We start from the raw sequence: 22,696 nt of genomic DNA, 5'->3' as shown, positions 1-22,696 counted from the left end.
GCTAGCCAGGGGCACGTGACTCACGGATCCCTTCTTTCCTTTCATTTCAGCTTTCCTGGCTCGCTCCATTGGCTTTCCCTTGACCTTGGGGAGAGTCTTTTACTTGGGAATCCTCCATCATTATAGCTGCAGGATATGGGGCAGAGTGTCAAACACAAAGATCCTGCTCTGTCACTTTCTAGTGAAAAGATCTTAATCACATCACCTTCATATTTCTTTTCGTCTGGAAAATAAGAACAATCATACCATGTCTACAGGTAGGGGATACGGCCGGGTATTAGATGTAAAATGCCCAGCCCAATGTGTGGTGTGAAGTTGACATTCATTCCATGGGGCGCAGGCAGCAGGAGTGGCTCTCTTACTCCTTGATCTCACATCCCAGTCACTAGGGAACCCATTCAGTCTGGACCACGGCACCCTCCACACACCTTCAGCAAAACCCCTTTTACCAGCCTTGGTGCTTCTGGAAACTGGCAGGCAGAGCTTCCAGGAACCTGGGGGACTTTTCACTCCTGGAGGGATTAAAGATTCTGATTGCTTCTGGGTTCAGCTCCACACCAAGGAAGGCACCTACCTGTCGGGCTGAGGTAGCTACCTCCTTCCCACCCACAGTTAGTCCCTGGTGTGTACCCGGGATGTGATGTGGTTCTAGGTGTCCCAAAATATTCTTAACCATCCTGTGTCACACACGGGAAACCCATTCCCCAGCACACACACACACACACACACACACACACACACACACACACATGCCTCACCCCCCATCCCTCACTACAATCCTATACCAGAAATTCTGCCCCGTCCTACCTGTGCAGAGCTGACCTGGCTCTGTCCTCTATAGAGTCCTACAGGCCAAACCCCAGAAGGGGAAGGAGAAGAGAGAAATAGAGCCATGGAGAAAAAGTGAAGTCAGAGTCTGGGTTTTATTTTAGCTCACCACTGATTCATGCTAATGTGTTAACCCACAATCACAGGTTTGAATGGGAAGAAAAGAAACCATATTTTTTTTATTCTGGAGTTTAATTCCATATCCTCAACTCATATCCTGGCTGATGTGAAGGGGAAAAAAAAAGTTGCACAGTGACTTTCAGGCAAACTCGGTCTTGTTCAGTACCTCAGTCCCTTCATTCCAGGTTTAAAATTCAGTCTCTGAATTTTCCTTCCTTTCCGTCTCCCTTCTCTCCCTCCTAAATAGCTGGGGTGACAGGCACCTCGGTGCTGGGCTCTGATCTGCCCCTTTTTGAGGCCCTCGGGAGATTCCATGCAGCAATGTCACACTCTGTAGCCTTCTGTGTCCCAGTGTTCCCATATAATTGTGGGTGCAATTATATTAGCAAGATTGTGGGCCACCAAAGTTCTATAGAGGACAGACTAGGTGCAGGTCCTCTTGGCTCTGGAATTTCCAAATCCGTCTGGATGTCCATCATTGTTAATCTCTTCTTTTCTACAGCAGCCTGGACTCAGCTCCATGGTGGTGGCAGGGAGCACACACATGCATGCCTAAATTCTCTTCCTGCCTTTTTAAGCAATTTTCCTCCTCTTCAAGTTCCAAGGTGGATATCTGGGGTGGGAGGGATGTAAAGGATGATGGAGATGTTTAGGGACAGCGACAGGACAAGCCTGCTACTGGCAGACGACAACTCCTTTCAAAAGTTTTCTTAGACCTCTCTTCGTTTGAGCTCAATAGTCAAGGTATATGTAGGGTATGCTTCCTTGTTTCTCAGTAATCTGCTTCTCCCAACGCAGGGAATAACTTGCGTCTAGTTGTCTGGGCTGGCAAGAGAAACCGGCATAGAACTTGATGGGCAAAGGCTTATGGGAGGGAGGGAAGAGCGTCCATTACATCTTTGTTTCTCACATTGCCTGGAGGAGGGGACAGATTTCCTGCCTTATTCTATTTTTCCACGATGGTGGGTAACTGACCAGATCATGTTCTGGTACATGTTCCCAGTGGCATCCAAAACCGTTTTAGCTGTGTCAGACACACATTCCATGTGCACAGATACAACAGATATATACACCACATACCCCCACATACCCAAAGCCCACCTATCCCACGGATCCAGCTAAGGGACAGGGGAAAATGAACAGTAGAACTCAGGAAGTCAATTTCTTGTGACCTATTTAGAGCTCAGCCACACACTGGTGGTGTGATTGAAGTCACTAGCTTCCCCTTCCACACTGTGGTTTTCCTACCTGGAACCCGGTGGCCCTGTATCCAGTCCCAGGGGAGGAGGGACCAGCCAAGAGGGTTCAACTGCCCAACTTGATAATGACACCCCTGGTGGTGATCATGCTTTCCAAAAATTGGATCTGTTCAAACCACCCCTTCCTCTTTTTAAAGTAACAATAGTGAAAACATATAAGAAGAGTAGCTTCTCATTTTCTTTGCATGATTCTGGGAGCTGGTCTGAGTCAGTGTGCAGGGAGGTGCCGAGAGACTAGTCTGGGTCAGCACACAGGTATCCTGATCCTAGTTCTGCCTCTAACTTGCTAAGTGACTTTTGCCAAGTCTCTTCCTCTTTTAGGTCTGCAGGCTTTTCACATATTAAAATGATAAAATAGGGCCAAATGGTTCCCAAGCCCCTTCTAGTTTTAGGAGTCTGTGTTTTCCGTGAGCACTGTATTAGTTTCTTGTGGCTGTTGTAACAAATGATTATGACTTTAGTGACTTAAGTCTACAAAAACATATTCTCCCTTAGTCTTGGAGGCTTGAAATCTGAAATCAAAGTGTCAACAGGGCCACCATGGAGCTTCTAGGGGACGATTCTTTCCTTGCTTCTTCTAGCTTCTAGCTGCTGCTGGCATTCCTTGTGATCTTTGGTATGTAGCTGCACCACACCAATCTCTGCCTTCATGGTCACATTGCCTTCTGTGTGCGTTTGATATATTTCTGCCTCTCTCTTATGAAGATACTCATGATGACATGAGTAATATAATAATATTATATCATCTGATAATCCAGGATGATGTTCTCGTCTCGAGATCCTGAACTTAATCGCATCTCTAAAGACACTTTTTCTCAGTCAGTACACATTTTCAGATTCCTGGGATTAGGATGTAGATGCTACAGTCTGGGGAAAGGAGGGAAATTTTCAGCCTACCAAAAGCATCTATTCTGATCACAGTCGATTAAAAGTTCAGGGAGATTAGAGACATGCCGGAGTGTGCATCCTTGTACCCAAGGACACATAGTCTATCGGAGGATCATCACCCGCATACAACACTATGAGGGAGCCCCAGTAGCCAGGTGGCACCCAGCATGCACAGGCTGCACAGCCTTGTGGAAAGGGTCTGGGCTCTGTACCTAGGCTGCCTGGTTCACATCCAAGCTCTGCCATCTGCGAGCCATGGACCTTGGGCCTAATTATCCTAACTCCATAAGGATGTTATAAAGATTAGGTATAATATGCTCAGGGGTGGGAATTTAACTGGTGCTTATGATTCAACATCGAATAAATAGGACAGCATAGCCTTCCAGAACTGAGAGCGATTCCCCAGTGAATGATGAGGATTAGAGGGCAGAGAAGTGCAGTGACTTGCCCAGCATGCATGGTGAGGGAATGGCATAGATAGCTCTATAACCAAGATCTTCCAGCATTGGTCATTTTCCTTCACTTCCCAAAGCCTTTGCTCTTAGGTAGAATCTTTTGCACTAGGGTTTCAACAGATAGGAGGAGATTTCCATTTACACTATCCAGAGAAGACCAGAGAGGGCCAAGCTCCCCAGACGCACACAGATGCAGCCCTCAGGCTATCATGATTAGCTTGTTGCTCGAAGACCATGGATGGACCCTATCACCAACAGAGGAGGGGAGCCCCGAGCCCACAGCCCTTCTCCTCTCTCCACTGCCCATCTGGCCTACCTCTGTTTGAATGGTTCTTATGAGTGTGGCTTTTGCCAGTCAAATGAGATAAGAATGAACAGATGAAACGCTGTTTGCTACCAGTTCTCTGCTCCTATCTGCGGGTCTTTAGTTGGGTCAATGTTTAACCCTTGTCTGGAGTCAATGTTTAATCCAGGGCCAGTCAGCCCTGTAATCCAGCAGTCCCTCTGCAGCCTAGAATATGGAGTCACATTAGTATTAATCACTGAAAAATAGCATGTGACAGAGAATCTGCCCAAGCCCCAAAGAGCATCCTCTCTACCATTTTAGAGGATATTGGCTGCTTAGAATTAGTCATACCACAGTGACCACTTACCCCTGTCGACAGATCATTGTAGAGTATTTCCTGACCCTTGCTGTGCATGGGCAGAAGCACAGCATTTATTCTTCTTATTCCAGTTCTGCCTTTTGGGTTGGGGGAGAAGAGCATGGAAGGGGGACTGTTGTTCTTCCTGCTGGCTAGCAAGTGTGGCCACTGTTTGGAAGCCTGCTGGGAGAGCCAGGGCTGGACTAGTCTAGCAGGTTTGGCTTGGACAAGTGTTTCGAGAGTTTCTGAACCTGGACTTATGCTTGAAGGCCCCAACCTTTTCCCGGAATGAGTCTTTCTGTTTTGGAGCAGGTGCAGGATGGGAGAGAACTATTTATAAAAAGACTCCCTACAGGCCTGACTACTGGGTGATAGATAGTAGAGTGGTTTTCCAGGGTCACTCCTTAGGAGCTCAGGGTACGACATCTACAATCTGGTAGAATCTTGCCCCTGAGAGAATAATCAAAGGATGGCAAACTGGGTGGGGTGCAGGGAGAGGGTGAAAGAAGCGAAGAAGGCTCTTGGCAGATTAGTGACTCCAATATTTGAATAATGTTGGACCTACTGGTCAAACACATGCAAGTGAAACTCTTTATTCTCTCCCAAATGAATGTCCGAATCACCTCCTTTTCCTTGACTGCTTGCTGTGTCACTGCCCAGATGTTTAGCCCCTCAATTATTTTCCTAGCTCAGTTGACTCCCAACCACAGAGTGGAACAATACTCCTTCTGGGGCCTGTGGGGTGGAAGGGTTGTCAGTGCTCTTTCTCATTCTGACTGGAAGAGGGGTGAAGGCAAAGGCTTGTGCCTCGGGGACTGGGTCCATCTTGCCCTGAGGAGGTTGCGATGGCCCAGGGAGCAGCAAAGCTGAGCACCGAAAAGCCTAGAAATGGAAAGTTGGCTGTGGCCCAGAAGATCTCTTGGTTCCCCTTTGGGGTTGGTTGCTGAGTCCCAAGGAACCTTTATTCTCTGGTTCTGAGTGGCAGGGACAAATGAGCAAATGTCTTCTGAAGTTAACAAACCACTCTCCTGACCTTTCTGACCTCCACACCCTGGCTAGGGGAGGAGCAGAAGGAGGAAAAAATTTTTGGAGTAGACATCCAAAGTCAATAGGTAAGTGTCAGGTAACAGGGCCCAGCCTCTCTCATAAGCCACTGGAGTCCCCCCAAAAGGCTGACTGTTTCCTTGTTCCTGGTCTGAGTCTGGCCTTTAGCCCAAGGTCTGCCTGGCAGGTAGACACTGGAAAACTGTCCATGTTATCCCCTGCAGCCGGAGCCCATCTAAGCCTCAGTGTTTCCATCTGTCGATGGGGAGTTCCTTTCTTCCTGGTGATATATACTGCAAGTAACTTCGACTTGTCTGTACTACACTGGAGGTGGTGAGTGAGGAGAGAGCTGGCCAATGGAAACCAGGCTAGTTGCATTTGCTAAGCGGACAGCCCTTCCCATGCCAGGCCCTAAAGAAGCAAACTCTTTGATGCCCTATTTCTGAACTCTTGTCACAAGTGAATTGCAACATCTTTATGGCAACTTGGAAAACACTTTGGACTTGGTAGCCCTGGTTTTCTCCCTCCTCTCTAAAATACTCAGGGTTGGGGAGGTAGGAATTTGAAATTCAGGGAGAGAAGTGGCCTTTGTTTGACCTCCATGCTGAGAGCAGAACTGGTGGTTCTAGACACAGCAGGCAAATACATGGGGAGTGAAAACTAGGCCAGAGGTTGAAAAAGGCAGAACATAAAAATAGAGTCCAGATCCTAATCGGTGAACGTGTGTCTTTAGTGGGACCAGGAGGCAAACGGTGGCCGCTGGCCCGGTGACTCACTACTGGAAGTTCCACATGGCTTCAGAGGTCTAGGTGGGGTCCTGTGGGGCTGGCACGTCTCTGTGGTCCACCTGGGTTTCAGCTGGCCCTGTTAAGAGTGGCAATGGGTGAAAGCTCATATTCTTGCAGTCAGTGAAGGGAGCAGGCTGGCCTGGGAGGGCCGGTGCCCATAAGCCACGTTGTGTCACTTAATAAAGAATGGATAGCAAGGTGACCAGAGAAAGTCCACTTCCTTCAGCGTGGTCTGCATTCTCCAGTCCACGTTTGCCAAGTTCTCAGCTCTGTGTCTGTGCACCAAAGGGACATAACCAAATATGCCATGTCTACTTGGTTGAAGTGCGTGATAGATCTTTCTGTGACGGCACCTTCTTCTCTGTGTGAAGGAGGCTGCTGGTGAGCAGATTCTGCTTTTCTCAGACCATACTGGCCATTGGAGGAGGAGAAGCATCCCCCAAAGTGTCAGCAGCGGACAGTGAGAAGTTGGCTTAGGGTCAAGCATTTTGCCTTGAGTAACCTTAGATGGATACTCCTATGGAGCATTTCAAATCTGAGTTCTACTTGTAGAAATGCCAGCAAGTACCCCAGGGCTGGTGCCTGAATTTTTAGCTCTCAGGACTTTTTTTTTTTTTTTTTTTTTTTTTTAATGCTTCAGTAGGCCAGGACAAGAATAAGCTACTTAATGAGGAAAGTGAACAAATTACCGGAAAGGATTGTGCAAGCTAAAAGAGAGAAGCAAGCCTTTGGAACACTAAGCAGGAAGAGACCTGAGCAGATGAACAGTCTGTAAATTCAAATGAGGAGAAAGGCAGATGGCACAGCAGTCAAGGAGGAGTGGAGGTAGACCTGGTGTTCAAGTTTCAGCTTGCCCCTTCCCTGGTAGTGGAACTATTTAATTTCTCAGGGCCTCAGTTTTCTCATCTGTAAAATGGGAACCAACACACCTTCCTTTCAGAAATGTCACATCAAATGTGACAGAAGGTGCTGTGTGGAGACACAGGAACAAGCAGCAGCAGAGCTAATAAGCAGGAGGAAGGGAGTGTCAGAGAGCTATGCCTTGACCCAGGAAGCTGCTTGATCCTATGACAATCAGTGGCTTTCCTGCACTCTGTACTAGATATCCATATAGAGGTCTCCCTGATTATAGCCCAGTGGTTTCCCTGCCCTCTCGTCTCAGTGGTGAGGACATTGTGCTACCAGGGAGATAATAGGAAATAAAAAGATAAAATCTCTGACCATATACCTAGTGGTATAGCTGGCTTGCTCTGTGTATTCTGTTTCAAGCCCTTTAAGAGAAACTCCTGACCCAGCCGCTCATCAGTTGAGCTATAAAGGAGAGCTGTGAACACTTGGGGCTACCCTGCTTCCTTCCCTCTATACTGTCCTCAGATCTTATCTCTGTCTCCTCAAAACTCCTGGCCCTGACATTGACCTTGGCTCTGCACTGGCTCTTTCTTTGAGCTTGTACTGGCACCTTCCCCTAGTGCATCTCAGCTCTCTAGAACACTCTTACTCCTGGACACTCTCCTGGCTCTAGTCACTTGGCCAACTTGCTGGCTGGACGGGTCCCCTCCTGCCCTGAAGATAGGTAGATGAACAGGACATTCTAGCTGCTCAATTCCAGAGAGAAAGTACCAAAGCTGTTCAGAGGAAGGAAGGAGAGGGTGGCCAGGATCAGAGAGAGGCCAGGAGAGTCTCCGGTGATTTAATGACTTAGTGCAGGGGTTGGCAAATTACAGTTCAAAGGCCAAATGCAGTCTGCCTTCTGTTTCTGTGAATAGGTTTCGGAGGAACCTAGCTGTGGTCATTGGCTTCTGTTGCCTCTGGCTGCTTTGTGCTACTCAGGAAGAACTGAGCTGCTGCACAGGGACTGCAGAGCCTGCAAAGGCTAAAATATTTACTGTCTGGGGTTTTTGTTTTTTTTTTAACCAGAAAAAGTCAACAGACCCCTGGTTCAGTGCTCTGGTCTTCCCTACAAGTGATCTGAGGAAGTCCAGTTTGGTGAGACTGCTTCTCTGAACAAGAGTCCAAGACACATAATGTCCCACCCTCAAAACTATTTGCAATGTGTAAATAAGGTATACAAAAGGCTCTGAGAATTCCTGCATAAAAGAATCTGTTGTTCTTTAACTTAATATTTCCCAAACTTCTTTGAACTGCTAAATCTTTTCCTTAGCACCTCCTAACATCCCGAGAAGCTGGTGTTCTGTGGCTGCCCCCAGAAAATGCTGTTTAGATATAAAGAACAGCCTGAATTTGCAGGGAAATGGATGGCACTAGAGCAGATTATGCTTAGTGAAGCTAGCCAATCCCTAAAAAACAAATACCAAATGTCTTCTTTCATATAATGAGAGCAACTAAGAACAGAGCAGGGAGGAAGAGCAGGAAGAAAAGATTAACATTAAACAGAGGCATGAGGTGGGAGGGAAAGGGAGAGAAAAGGGAAATTGCATGGAAATGGAGGGAGACCCTCATTGTTATACAAAATTACATATAAGAGGTTGTGAGGGGAATGGGAAAATAAACAAGGAGGGAAATGAATTACAGTAGATGGGGTAGAGAGAGAAGATGGGAGGGGAGGGGAGGGGGGATAGTAGGGGATAGGAAAGGTAGCAGAATACAACAATTACTAATAGGGCATTATGTAAAATTGTGGATGTGTAACCGATGTGATTCTGCAATCTGTATTTGGGGTAAAAATGGGAGTTCATAACCCACTTGAATCTAATGAAATATGATATGTCAAGAGCTTTGTAATGTTTTGAACAACCAATAAAAAAAAAAGAAAAAAAAAAAAAAGAACAGCCTGACTTCTTGACCCATCCCTGCCACCAATGAGTCAGGTGGCCTTGGCTGAATGACGCACCTGTCAGGGCCTGCTTTCTCACTGATTGAAGGGAATGATGGTGTCTGTCCTGTCTCTTTTACAGATTCTTCAGGTAGGTCCCCAAGATAGCAGGCATGAAAGGTATAGAGGGATGACTGTGGTCTTTGGGTGACTAGTTTTCTTTCTTCTATCACTTAGCAATGGGGACTAGGCCAAGGGCATGAGTTCTCTACTAGTCTTCACTTTGCTATCCATCACGAGGTGGGTTCACCAAGTGACTTGAAATAGGTGACTCCGTGACCAGGCCTCAGTTTCCTCACTTCTAAGTTGAGGGGTTTAGACTAAATCTTTAGGATTTATTAGCTTGGAAATTCTATGGTTCCATTCGGTTAAATGCCTGAACTTGCTACTTCTCTCTCACAAACCATGAAAACTGCATCTCTTTGGTTTCCTTGGTCCTGGACTAGGTGTGAGGAGGTACTGCTGAGGGATTTCTGATGCTGCTGACAGTTTAGGAGGCAGAGCCTTCTGAAAATGTCTACTTGACACTTCTCAACTCGATATTGCTAGCGCATGAGGGGCAGGAAAAGAGCAGATGCGATTCCTAAAAAGACAGTGGGATCCAGGGTGGAGCAAAAGTTCCCCAACAGACACGAGGTAACATGGTCATCAGGTGGAATCCACATAAAATTCCTCTTTTGTCTCCTACCCTGTCCCCCAACACCATTTTCCAGCTTTGCCAACAGTCTGTGATATCAAGGATTTATAAGAAGTTGAACAAGAGGAGCTTTATAAAGATAAAAATTTACTAAAAAATACTTTCTTCCTCCATGAATTTAGGAAATTCCAGAAAGTCTTGGCTGAGTGAGAAGATCCATGACATAATGAGAATGGACCCAAAGAAGGACTGTGAGTGGAGGGGTGGATTTTTTTCCCTTTGGTCTCCTTGTAGAAACTACCTACCAATAGGGACATTTAGGGGACTCCCAAATGAAGTGATGGAGACACAGGGAGATTCAGAGTGCTGGCCTGGGTGTCTCCTCAGAGGCCACCTAGCCCCTCTCTTCCCTCAGCCAGTCACAGATATTTATGGGGGAGCCCACTGAGTTGGAAATTCTCTTGGCACATAGATGGATAAAACACAGTTACTTCCATAAAGCAGTTTAGACTGGGCATGAACAGACAGGACCTGGCATGCTTGAGTAGACTTAAATGTGAGCAGCAGACTGCATACTAGCAGACAAGGGGGAACCCAGAGAGGGCTGGGGTGGTGGTAGAGAAGATGTCATCCTCCATATTGGTTGGAAGCCTCTTACATTTTTAAACATGCAGGAGTTGGAATTCCACAGTTTTCCTAGGTGACCTCTTCCAGTGTCTAATGGGTCCTTTCTTGAAGCCTTCCTTGAGTCATTTGGCTACCTTTGGCTGTGGACAAGGCTTCACCTTCTAGGCCTGAGACAGTCAGCTGCTGCTTCCCCAGGTGGACACCAGGGACTAAGGTCATGGACATGCTTGGTCTTGGTCCTCCTTCCATGGCACTGAGCCATTTATTTTTCCATTCCTGAGAGTCCTGGGTCCCTTTCTGGGGCCGTCGGACCTGCTTGGGTGGGAGAGTCTCCCTGCAGTGTCTTTCTCTCCTCCTGAGGCAGATGAGCTGGTGAAAGGGTGGACTCCAGGAAATGTGTCATCTGAATCAGGGTGACCCTGGGTGTTTTTTCTGCCTCCTGAGCTGCAAAGACACAGAGCAGGCTGTGAGGATTCTGGAGTGACCAGCACTGAATTAATTGGATTCCTCACGGGCTTTCTCAACCCACCACAAGTTTCTAAGAACTTCCCAAAACTTAGCAACTGAATTCCTCAGGACAACAGAAATTAGGCCAGGCCTCTGGGGACCTGGCTTTGAGAATTTCAGCCTCCCTGCTTGCTCCCAGAAAATCTCACCCTTTCTTCACCAGGTCTCCACACCCAAAACACTCACTTTAGGAGTATTTAAACTTGGCACATGGCTGTGAGAATATCAGTAGGCCAGGCAGGAGGGTGGACATGCAGTTTGGCCCATGGCTGGGCCCTGTATTCTTGCCCTCTGCCCTTGGGGTTGCTTATGCCTCTGTTAGCAGAGGTCCTACCAATCCCCAAAGAGCTTCTCCTTGGGCTCTGTGATGCCGCAGATGATTCAAACTAGAATTTAGCTTTACATCCAAAAGCCTGGCTACAACTCTAAAGTGACCCAGGCCTGAGGTTATGTGGGAGGGGAGACAGGGACCAGGACCCTCTGCCTAGCTTCAGGGCCACTTCAACTCAACTTACATGGTCCATTTCCTCGGAGCTTCCTTTGCAATAGGACCAGAGCCACAATCAGAAATGGGGCTAGCACAGTGCAGACTGGAGTCAGGATCTGAAAGCTGCTCTCCACCTCTGGAAAAGCACTGGAGGGGATGGGAAGAGGACAAGAGAGGAGGGGTTAGAGAGGACAGAGGGTTAAAGGGCCCACGCCCCTCATTTTACAGATAGAGAAAACAAGGCTGGCTGGTGGGCCCAGTTCCCATGGCTGGTTAGGAGCAGAGACAGGGTTGCTGCCTTTAAGTCTCAAACCCCAAATCCTTTGCCGAATTCCACCCTCCTGTGTGTGGCTGCACTGTGGTCCCTAGTGAGAAATGGGGCAATTGGGAGGAAGGACTCTGGGCTTGCATTTGGCTCTGCCACAATCTTTCCCTGTGGCTTTGACAAGTCACTTCCCCTCTCTGGAACTCCTGTTCCTCATCTTAAAAAAAAAAAAAAAAGTTCTAGAAGTTTCCAACCTAAACATTCGATAGAATGTTCTAACATTTAGATTTTGCCTGCAAGCCATGGGAACATATTCAGGTAGCCCTCTCACCAGGGTCTTGCAAGGACCCTGGGTGGGGGAGGGTGTTGATGCTTCTGTCCCCTGCCCTTTACTGTCCCCTGCCCTTTACTGTCTTGCAGGTACAAAAGGGAGAGAAGAAAGAAGAGGGAGAGGGGCATGCCAGGATCAGGAGACATGGGGTCAAAATCAGAGGAGGGGCCTGGGGCTCACCTCTTCATGGAGGACTCCATGCCAGGGGGCTTTAGGGGGCCTGTTGCTGGAGCCTGACTTGGTGTTGCTTGGGAGCCTGGTGCTGGGGTCTGACTTGGTGTTGCTTGGGGACCTGTTACTGGGGTCTGACTTGGTGTTGCTTGGGGACCTGTTGCAGGGGTCTGACTTGGCGTTGCTAGGGGACCTGTTACTGGGGTCTGACTTGGCATTGCTTGGGGACCTGTTGCAGGGGTCTGACTTGGCATTGCTTGGGGACCTGTTACTGGGGTCTGACTTGGCGTTGCCTGGGGACCTGTTACTGGGGTCTGACTTGGCGTTGCCTGGGGACCTGTTACTGGGGTCTGACTCGGCGTTGCCTGGGGACCTGTTGCAGGGGTCTGACTTGGTGTTGCTTGGGGACCTTTTACTGGGGTCTGACTTGGCGTTGCTTGGGGACCTGTTACTGGGGTCTGACTTGGCATTGTTTGGGAACCTGTTACTGGGGTCTGACTTGGTGTTGCTTGGGGACCTGTTACTGGGGCCTGAGTTGGCATTGCAGGGGTCTGACTTGGCCTTGCTTGAGGACCCGTTGGGGCCTGGCTTGGCGTAGCTTGGGGACCTGTTGCAGGGGTCTGACTTGGTGTTGCTTGGGGACGTGTTACTGGGGTCCAACTTAGCGTTGTTTGGGGACCTGTTACTGGGGCCTGAGTTGGTATTGCAGGGGTCTGACTTGGCATAGCTTGGGGATCCATTGCTGGGGTCTGACTTGGCGTTGCTTGGTGACCCCTGTCTCCCACAGTGCTGTGTAGGTCTCCATAAGTGCTTCCTTCCACAGATGCTGTCTCTGTGCTGGTGGTGCCCAAGGTCCACATGCCTGTAGGTGGGGTTGCTCCTTCAGTGGAGCCCAGGGCTTGTTGCTTAGAAACAGGTGTTGCTTCTAGGAGGGTTTCCTGGGCCAGCTGTTCTGAGACTGGGGCTGATGGCCTCATGGTTCCTGTGGTTCTCCTGGCTGCATCTGGCTCCGTCCTGACCCTGTCTGTTTCCTGCCCTGCCCTATCAGCCTCAGTAGTCCTCTCCTTCCCACTCTCGCTGGCCCTAGGTGTGTTCGTGACTAAGCTGTGGGTGCCCCACTCCTGAACACCTTCTGTTGTTTTGGACACACTTCTGGGTTTTGAAGCTGGACTCTCTGGAGCAGGGACTGTGGCCTTGATGGACCCCTCTGCCCCACTGCCTGTCTCCAGAGCTTCTTCCCAGGCTGTAGCAGGGGTTTGTCTTCCCTTTGCTGGAGCTGTGATTTTGCTGGTTCCTGAAGTTGAAGTAACTCTGTCCCATTCTGTCCCCTGTCCTAGAGTATGGGTGGCTCCTGGGGTCCATCTGTTGGATGCTGGAGATCCTGTCCCAAAGGATGTCGTGACTAGCTCACCAGCAGCTGAAGTGGCTGTGGGGATGGTTTCTGAAGGACCTGTGTGAACAGCAGAGAGGGACACATGGGGAAGCTATCCAGGGCACCAACTAGATTTAGCAAAGATCACTGGGTTTAAAATATTTGCTAAACAGCATGCAGCCTCACTCAGAGGTGCAGTTTTTGACCCATATGTTGGATACAATAGAGAGGTGGGAATCCCAGGTGTATCCTCTAGACCCTTGCAAATTCCTAGCTCCTTCTCCCAGGCACACATATTCTCTATCCAGCTGCCCAAGTCCCAGGTGCTGCCCTTACCGCAGAGGTGCACAGACTGCTCTTCAGAAAAGGAAGAAAGAGACACAGGTTCCTGCAGAGCAGCCTGGCGCAGCAGATGGGTGGAGAGCAGCTGCCCAGGAACCACATCTGCTCCCCTTGCTGGTGCTCCTGACCTGCAGCCTCTAGCACAGAGTGGCTCTCATGGTCTCGTGGCCCTCCCTCTCACTCTGGAACCTGCCACAGAGGTCTGGGCTTGGGAGCTGTCAAATGCCTGCTGAGAGGCTCAGCAAGGGTCTGTCACAGGAGAGCCCAGTCCCAGTTCTTCTGTCCTGCCTGTCACAGCTCCTCTGTAGTGCTGGCCCCTTTTGCATGAACACAGAAGTCTCAGGACCCCAAGAAGCCACATTTTCTAATTCACTGCCTGTTCAGAACCATCTCCAATATACATTTTCCACAGCATTGGGGCAGGGGGCAGGGATAGGGTGGGAGAGCTCATGGCATTCTATTGGAAGGTTTTTCCTAATATCTACCTTTTTTGTTGTTGGTGGTGAGCCCAGGGGTGCTTAACCACTGAGCCACAACCTTAGCCCTTTATTTGTATTTTATTTAGAGACAGGGTCTTGCTGAGTTGCTTAGGGCCTTGCTAAGTTTCTAAGACTGGCTTTGAACTCACGATCCTCCTGCCTGAGCCTCCTAAGCTTCTAGGATGCAGGTGTGCACCACTGCGCTCAGCTATCTACCTTCTTTCTAAAGGCAAGTTCCTTCTGAAATGAAAGGCTACCTCTGAGAGTCTTGACCTGCCCAATCTTTCCTCAGTGTTCTCCAAAGGTTTAAGCCTCGCTCGCTGTGCCTGGGTCTTCTCTTGCTCCTTCCTAGCTCAGCCTTCACCACATGAGGCTCATCAAACATGGCTCATACCTACAGAGACGGTCAGATTCATGTTCAAGAACAGCCTGTTGTTTCCATCTCCGATGCCACAACGGTACTGTCCCACATCATTCAGGGACAGTTGGGACAGCCTCACCACAAACAAGCTGCTCTGTGGGAAGTCTGCTAGAGTCACACGACCCTGGTAGTCACGGTGAGTGTAGTGGTTGCTGGACACAATTGTGTGGCAGATCCTCGTTGGCAGCTGCAGACGGCACCAGTACTTCCTCTGGTGCCTGTTGGCTGACGAGGGGGTGTAATGGCACTGGATGGTGACAGCTCCTCCAGGTTTCCCAGCTACCAGCTTCGGGCCCTTCAATGTATTTGCAGCTGCAGGCAGAGAAAAAAGTCAAAGGGGAGGAAGCGGGTGGGGAGAGTCGCTGTTGGGGGAGTTTTAAGCTCAAATGCTACTAAAATAGATCACAGTGAGAGTGGAGCAGAGTCAATACAGAAATGGAAGAGCTTAGCCATTGGGGAAGCAGGAGTCACCCCAAGATGTGGAATGCATCTGTACCCAAGGCCCCAGCTGGAAGATGAAAACACAGTGAGAATCTTACTGCTTAGCTAACACTGATCACATGCTAGGTCTCCTTAACCAGTCCACCTGGGTTCATTCCATGCGCTCCAGGACAGATGTTTGAAAAGATGCCATCTAAGCTCATCTAAGAGGGCTGGGGCAGCACCTGACACAGGGGTCCCATTTGCATGGAATGTAAAGATACGAAATGGTGAGAAAATATCAGTGTGCTTTTCTTCTAAAAAGAGAGTGTGCCCTGAAACACAGGAATCCTGCTCTGCTTGGTGGGTACCTCTCTGGATTACAGTTGCAGAATTTTTCACACTGGCTATTTCTCTGCACAAGCAGGAATGACCAAGTGCCACTGTGAAAGGACAGAAGAGTCTACCGTGAAGGTCGCCTTTGGCAATAAGCCTAAAGGCAATTCCTAGGTGAACCACAGTGTAACGGTTGCTGAGTGACTTTAATTTGATAAGGTGCTAGCAGAAACAAAGTTTATTCTTTCTCTCGATGCTTCTTTGTACTATCTCTGTGGATTTCTTTGCTCCTTGATAAAATCTCAGGCATAGTAGTCATTGTCTAGTACCTTTAATTTTCTCTCTTGGGTAATAAAAGTCCAATCTAGTGTGAAATGACATATCCAGCCCAGTACAATAAAAGGCTGCAATGGCAGTCTCATGCAAAGTTTTCCTTTCTCTCAGCTGGGTTTAGAGGCCTTCCATGGAGGAGGGGGACAAATTGGGGTCCCTTGTTTTGCTCCCTCCTTCCTCTGTTCAAACCTGCTCTCTGTGGCCTCTCCATGGCTGGGCACGGAAGAGAGGGGACAAGTGAAAGAGACAGGCATCATCTGCCCTTAGTTCTTTCTGCACGTGGCAAATGTCCAAAACTGTCTGTCTGTCTGTCTGTCTCTCTCTCTTACTCTCTCTCTTTTTTTTTTTTGCCACTCAGATATCTTTTGGTGGCTTTGGTGGTTGATCCCTCCTTGTGAGACCAGCTTCTCCTCTGCTAACCTTTTTTTGGATACTGGCAACCACCCTATGACTTTTGGCCATCTGCCCCTCCTTTTTGTGGTCACAGTGTCCTCTGGGTAGTCCTTTCAATGGAGGCCCATTTGGTCACAGGAAGCACACCTTTGTCCTGCTATCAAAGGAAATCTGGGACATATGGATGGCTTTCTAGAAGTTCCTTCTCTTATTTGGCTTACACTGGGGACATAGCAGGTGGAAGGGACCCAGCACACTGGCAACTCTTTCCAAAACAGCTCCTCTGCCCTCTGAGGAGTGTTCTTTGGCTTGGATGGCTGTATGGTGGGCTATCACTGGAAGCAGGTGTACATTCTGTTTCTATAGTCCTGCAAGGAGACTCGGCATCTTGCTTTAGCATGTGGGTACCTGGCAATTTGTTCTATGTCCTTAGGGTCTCTGAAGCCAAGAAAGTTCTGTTTAATATTCTATTGCCAGGAACAGATAAATAATTTGTGGGTCTCAGTGCAAAATTAAACTGCAAAACCCCTTGTTTGAAAGTTACTAAGAATTTCTAGATGGTCACCGCAGCAAATTAAGCCAAGTACTGGGTCCCTATACATGAGCTGACTCTATTATATGTGCTTAGGTCTAATCACAAGAAGAGTAGAGGTTATACAAGCTATATTGTATTAATTCTCACTGTAAATTTTACTAAACAGCCTACCCAACCATGCACTGATGACAACATTAAATGGTAACTTATTATTAAAGGTAAGACTATTCACTATTACAAACAAGGACCAGCAATGATGCTTTGATAAAGCGTTCAGGAATTCTCCTGATCTACATGTGGCACATTTGAGAGGAGCACTGTTCCATTAATCAGCAGGGTGGGGAGGTCTGACTTAGCAGTAGAAAACCGAATGAGAATCCTAAATCAACTCTTGCAATGCTAATTTTTTTTCAAATTAATTTGTAAGTAAAGAACCAATACCTTAAGAACTCATATGGTAGCTTACTGATCAGTAGCTCTTGGTTTTATATTATGATTAACGGATTATTTGGGGAATTTTATATTAGTCATCTGTGAGAATATCACCTGTGAGAATTAAAGAATGGGCTACCACTTTAGGATCCTGACGGCTCTGACACCAATTCTTTGCCCTTGGTGCGGGTGGGTGCTCCTGGCTCTCATCCACCCATCATTACCTGTTGCTATGGCCTCTCATAGGGAGGGCTGAGTGAGGCCTGCAGTTGGAGGAACGGGAGCCAGACTTGGTGTTAGAAAGGTCTATGGCAGTACTAAGGGAGAGGAGGGGCTGTACCTGCCAAGGAACTCTCCTCCCGCCAGCAGAAGGGTGAGGAAGACAAGAATGTTTCCATGATGCAGAGGTGGGTGCCAGAGGGGAGAAAGTTGTCCTGCAGCCATCTGAGATGGGGTCCTCTGTGTGAAGGGGCCAAAGAAGAACCTGGGCAAAGGGAGGGAGCTGAACCATCAGCTCCAAGTGTCCACAAAGTCACCCACAAAAGGAAGAGGTGGGAAGAGCAGCCAGCTCTGAACCCCGACCTGGCAATCCCATCGGTTAAGAGCTGCCAGTCCTCATGCCTCTCCTCTCTCCCATTGCTCTGACCCCACCGGGATCCCAAGTGTCAGGGAAGGGAGAAAGGTAGCAACCACACCCTGGTCTGCAGGGCTTTGTGTGGGATGGGGTCGGGGGATAAAGGGTAACTCTCTGAACACAGATTAAGGCACTGACCAAAATATTTAGCTGGACACTAAAAATGATCACAATTAGAACACTTGACACTTAGCAACTAATTTCTAACTGTTCACTATGTTAGCAGAAAAATCATGAGCCTGCTTGATTGGGGGCAGGGGAAGCCTGCTTTGATTGAAAAAAAATAAAGGAGACAGTGAGATATTAAAATAAGGAGTTGGTGTGATATATAATACAGAGAGTACCTAGTCAAATACGGGCTGCCTTTGATTCATTAATACTTTGATTTGTTCATAAACCAGACATGGTTAATCCTTTTTGGTATTATCATAGCATTTCCATTCATTTACTAATTAATTTCTAAGCTTCCACTTGGAAGTAGAATTTAGGTAGTAGACATTCTAGGCACATGCTCTAGTCCTCAGTGGCTCCCCATTACCATAAAATCCAGATGCCACTGGAGGAGATCGGGACATTTATTATCTGAACCCGACACGAAGCTGGTCAGCCTCACCACATGAGCCTGCAGGGACCTGTAGGGCAGGTCTCATTTCTCTCATTTCTCTGTCCCCAGTGCCTGGCACGTAGTCAGATCTTCACAGGTAAGAGTAAAACAAGTAAGTAAATGAATACGAGATGACTTTTATTCAGACGTAGTTTCTTTGTAGACTCTGAGCTTTTAAGAGGAGGGAAGTGTCTTCATCTTTATGTCCTTAGTGCTGGGCCCTGCAATTTGGAGTTTATAGAATGAGTGGTAAAGAAGCCTCGCTCTATTTCTGTCTTGTTTACACCCTGGAACTTTTATCTTGAAAGTGGAGCTGACTTTGGATCACCAGCTCAAAGGAAAGAGAGCAGAGTACCAGAACAATGAGTAGCAGAGCAAATGTCCCAAGTTCTGCCACAGGAGGGCTCACCTCTCTCATTTCCCCAGCCCAGATCTGACCACTTCCGGGCTCCACTGCATGGCCCAAGGCCCCAGGACAGAAAGCCACGGATGTGCCTCAACTGTGCAGAATTCCACTGCGCTACCCTCCAAGAATCTCTGCAGCCTGAAAGGCTCGGGTCTGGTTTTGTAAGCCCTGAATTTGGACTGTGTTTGAGACTCACCTTGTAGCAGGCACAGTAGGAGGAGGAGGAGCATTTTCCATCCTGCCCCCTGGTGGATGACCTGCAAAAAAACCACTATTAATGGAAAGAGGCCTGAAGGGAGGTAAATGGGAAGCTGGGTGAGCAGCCCTGGGGATGAGCACCTTCTGCCTTTGGGACCTCTGTTGGCTCAGAGAAGGAGCAAAACAAGACTGCCCTGATTGACTCTGTCCTCATACTCCTGATCACACACATGGGTCATTGGCACCACAGTGAAGTGTCCCTTACCTTCAGCTCTGTGGGTTCAGAAGACATCGAACTCTGTCTCTAGGAGACCAGCTCCAGCACCCACTTGCTGATACCGAGCTATGAACTTGGATGGAGCGCGTAGAGTGGAAAGAGTGCATGCTTGAAGTTGGACCTTAGTTGGAATGGCAGGGCCTTGGAAAAGGTAGTCTCAGGGCTCCATGCCCCCCCCCCAATATACATGCTTAGGACTGTGAGGACAGAGTCACCCCTGCACACGGGAATGAGGGAATCTGTGTGGGGTCATTGTAAAACATAGCTAGGAGTGGCGGGCGCTGCGCCTGGGGGTGTAGAGAATTCCCCTTGGCTCTTGCCTTCCTCCTTGCAGAGGGGAATTGGTTCCTTCAGGGGTAGTCTGCTTCACTGCTAGTGTGCATACAGTAAGAAGGAGCTAAAGGTTAAACCTCAGGCCAAGCTGCTGTCAGCACTAGGGTGCCACTGTATTTCTCCTTCACAGCTTCTAGAAGGCCCTCTCTGCCCCCTGGTCTACAGGGATCTCCCTGTTCTGGTCTCTCTCATTGCCTGGGGATCTCCTGGGGTGCAGGGCTATCTCATTCCTCTACCTTCAGGCTCTGAAACAGGATTGGGCACAGGTAGGTGTGCAATGCACAGCTCTTGTGCACAAGGACCCACCACTCTTGATGGCACTATAAAGGCTACCACTCAATGGCCTTCTACTGCTTGCAGATTGAAAAGAGAGATTTTACATTATACTTCTTTTGTATTCTCCAGGGTATTTGTGGATGCATTTGATTAATTACAAATCTGCTTTTTAAATCCTGTCTACTGCCTGCAGTTCCTGGGACCTATAACTGGCCCCCGTCTGTCCCTTTCTGCTCTAACACGTACTTCACTGATACTGAGAAGGTGCTCTTGGGTTATGGGTGTAGCTCACTGGAAGAGCGCTTGCCTAACATGTGTGAGGCACTGGGTTCTATCCTTAGCACCACATAAAAATAAATAAATGAAATAAAGGTACTGTGTCATCTACAACTTAATAAAAAAAAATTCAAAATCTTAAAAAAAAAAAAAAGATATTCACAGCCAATGGTTTGACCCCCAACTAGACTAACCACATAAAGCCATGGGCCAGTTTGGGACAAAGGCTATGCGGGGGGCAATTGAAAGGAGGAGAAAAGGGAAAGGAAGGAAAAGAAAAAAGAAGAGGAAAAAGGGGAAGAGGAGAGGAAGGGTAGGAGGTGAAAGGAGAAGGGAAAACAGCGGAGAGGAGAAAAGCCTAGACAGAGCCTGTAGGGTGGGCCTGTAGCTGCAGCTTGTCACCTGTGTGGCCTCCCAGTCACCTTCACCAAGGACTTTGGCTGCCCTATGGGCTGCCCCAAGAGTGGCCAGATTCTGAAAAGCCTCCAGGCTCCTCACACCCCAGACCCTTGCCTTCAGTGAGTCCCCTATCTCAGGTCCCGCGATGGCAGTCCTAGCCTCTCCCTGCCTCACCCAGCTTCCCGCCCTCCCAGGGTACACCTGCATCTAATCCTTAATTTGATTAATATTCACCAAGTCCAGGCTACCTCTGGGGACGGCACCCAGACTCCCCTGGGCTAGTTTTTCTTTAGGGCTAAGTCCTACCACAGCACACACTGAGGCCAAAGTCTCTGCCCTGTGGTGCCCAGTTCCCCTGAAGCCCATGGTGCAGCAATCTCTGGGCTTCAGGGGTGAAATCTGCCTCTTTGGGGCAATGAGGAAGCACAGTGTGAGATAAAATGGCTCCAGAAGGTTATCAGCCTTGATTGGGGCCAGAAAGGATATCATTCAACGGAATGCTTCCAAGTTACCTTCCCCACCGGTGACCTTCAGGAATTCTTTCTTCCTGAACAGAGAGCTCCAGTTCAGTGGCCTGGCCTAAAGGCTCACTGTGCTTTGGGGGTTAAGGCCCCGTGGGGGAACCCTCTGGTCCTCCTACTGGGCAACAAGGCCACTTCATCTCCTGCTCAGGCTGGTGATTGCCTTCCTGGTTCCCGACTACTCCTGAGCCCTACTTCTTTTCTACCCCAAACCCAAGCAGACAAGAAGGCCAGGGCTAGTATGGTACACAGGGAAGAGCACAGGACCCGGATTCAGGAGGTTCTATTCTGGCTGAGGCTGATGCAATGACCTTGGTCTTGACCTTGACTAATGCTGCATTCCTTGCAACTCTAAAAGAAGAGTTTTGCCTCTATGATCCCCATGCTGCTTGTTTCTAATGCTTACTGGTGTGTTTCCCACAGGTATTTAAGGAACCATGTGCTCTGCTGGGGCCTAGCAGAAGAGTAGGAGGGAGATGCTGGAAGGAGCCCACCTGCTGCTCTGGGAAAGGCACTGGGGGTATGTGTGATACCCCGTTCAGGGCAAGACCCCCATCTCTAGGAGAAAATCTCATCTCACCTTTTGTTCTCTTGGCTTCCTTGGGGCTTCTCCATCCATCTCAGTACAGAAGCAAGATTTGCTTGGACTTTTCTTTGTATCTGTAGGAAATGTTGGCGTTTGCGGGTCTTCTAGGTGTTTCTTTATACCTGGAGGCAGTGTGGTGAGTTGGCAGAAGCTAGAGCTGGTGCTATAAGACTGGGGTACACGAGACAGCTCTGCCACTCACATCAAGGCCAGTTCGGGTCCTTGCTGTCCTTACTTACTCCTGCACAACTTTTCCAGGGCTGGTGACAGGAGCTTCACGGAAACCGCCCAGATCTGCATTCTCCCTTCTCTGTGTCCCCTCCAGCATGGGGTCCCAGACTTTTTATCTGACCCGCTCAGGATCTCCAGAGTAAGTGATGTGACAACCCATGTGGGAGACGAGGGACACTTTAAAATCAGGAGAGGAATTCCCCTGCCGTCTGGCAGCTGTGCCCTCCAGCTGACCTGGCCCCTCTGACTACTCCCAGGGAGAAGCCATGTGGGCAGTTTGGTCACTGACTGCCGTTCAACCCCATGGCCTGGGGGTTATTAATCCACGTCTTGGACAAAAAAACACCAGTGCAGTAAAGGAGACAGTCTTCTTAGGAAGAGGACAAGGGCAAGTGTGGCTTGTCCAAATGGATGACACACCTAAAAAACACCCAGTATTCCCCTCTGGAAAACAGTTTATGGGGGTTCTTTTCTTTGTAAAAGACATGATCTTCCTAACTCTGTTGGCCTTGAACTGGCACAGTCCAAGAACTTGACAGATAGGCAGCTTCAAGGAATGGAGGTGCTGTGGATTGTAGTTAAAACCCTCACCAGGACCCCTAATACCCCTGGGCCAATGAAAAAGGCCCTTTCTTCCCTGAAAATTGATTCAGATAGTACATGATTATAACTGTCAATGGCTGCACATATTCTCTGTGCACTCCCCATTCCGGACTTGAAAATAGGTAGGAATGGAGTCACCGAAAGCTGTTAGAGAAGAATAGAGACAACTTCAAGGAATACGCAGAATATGACTGAGCCAATGCAGTTTTGTGCATGTGTGTGTGCTGGTGACTGCTATCTCAGGACTTGGTCAGCAGCTCCAGGCCTAGAGTCCCAGATCTTCAACCCCACCTATGTTAGAAGACATCTAAAATGTGAAAGGCCTCCCTTCAGAAACGATACCCTTGAGCAGCGCACAACCTAAAGAACTACATGCTAACCCTGTCTTCAGAGGCTCATCTCCAG

The 22,696-nt window shown here is 48.6% G+C and overlaps 1 protein-coding gene across 1 annotated transcript; it reads right to left on the bottom strand.

The window, feature by feature from the left end:
• Positions 1–10,385: 10,385 nt before the first annotated feature.
• Fcamr (Fc alpha and mu receptor) lies at positions 10,386–18,836 on the bottom strand. The gene is made up of 6 exons (XM_077802940.1): positions 18,788–18,836; positions 17,288–17,431; positions 14,472–14,810; positions 11,894–13,334; positions 11,146–11,264; positions 10,386–10,567 (listed from the first exon to the last, which is right to left on the bottom strand). The coding sequence occupies exons 1-6, from the start codon at positions 18,819–18,821 to the stop codon at positions 10,386–10,388; spliced, it is 2,259 nt and encodes a 752-aa protein (XP_077659066.1). The 5' UTR covers positions 18,822–18,836.
• Positions 18,837–22,696: the final 3,860 nt, after the last annotated feature.

Source organism: Urocitellus parryii, chromosome 9 (genome assembly GCF_045843805.1).
Source record: "Urocitellus parryii isolate mUroPar1 chromosome 9, mUroPar1.hap1, whole genome shotgun sequence".
In the NCBI taxonomy this organism is placed as follows: Eukaryota; Metazoa; Chordata; class Mammalia; order Rodentia; family Sciuridae; genus Urocitellus; species Urocitellus parryii.
Note: the sequence above shows the minus strand (reverse complement) of the source record. Positions and strands in the feature narration are given on the sequence as shown.

Bases quoted from the DNA above. Each gene is read 5' to 3' on its own strand.
- Fcamr (XM_077802940.1), bottom strand. From the start codon at position 18,821: ATGCTCCTCCTCCTCCTACTGTGCCTGCTACAAG. The intron at 17,432-18,787 runs GTGAGTCTCAAA...CCCTTTGCCCAG, and splicing joins CCTACTGTGCCTGCTACAAG to GTTCTTCTTTGGCCCCTTCA. The intron at 11,265-11,893 runs GTGAGCCCCAGG...CATCCCCTCCAG, and splicing joins ATGGAGTCCTCCATGAAGAG to TGCTTTTCCAGAGGTGGAGA.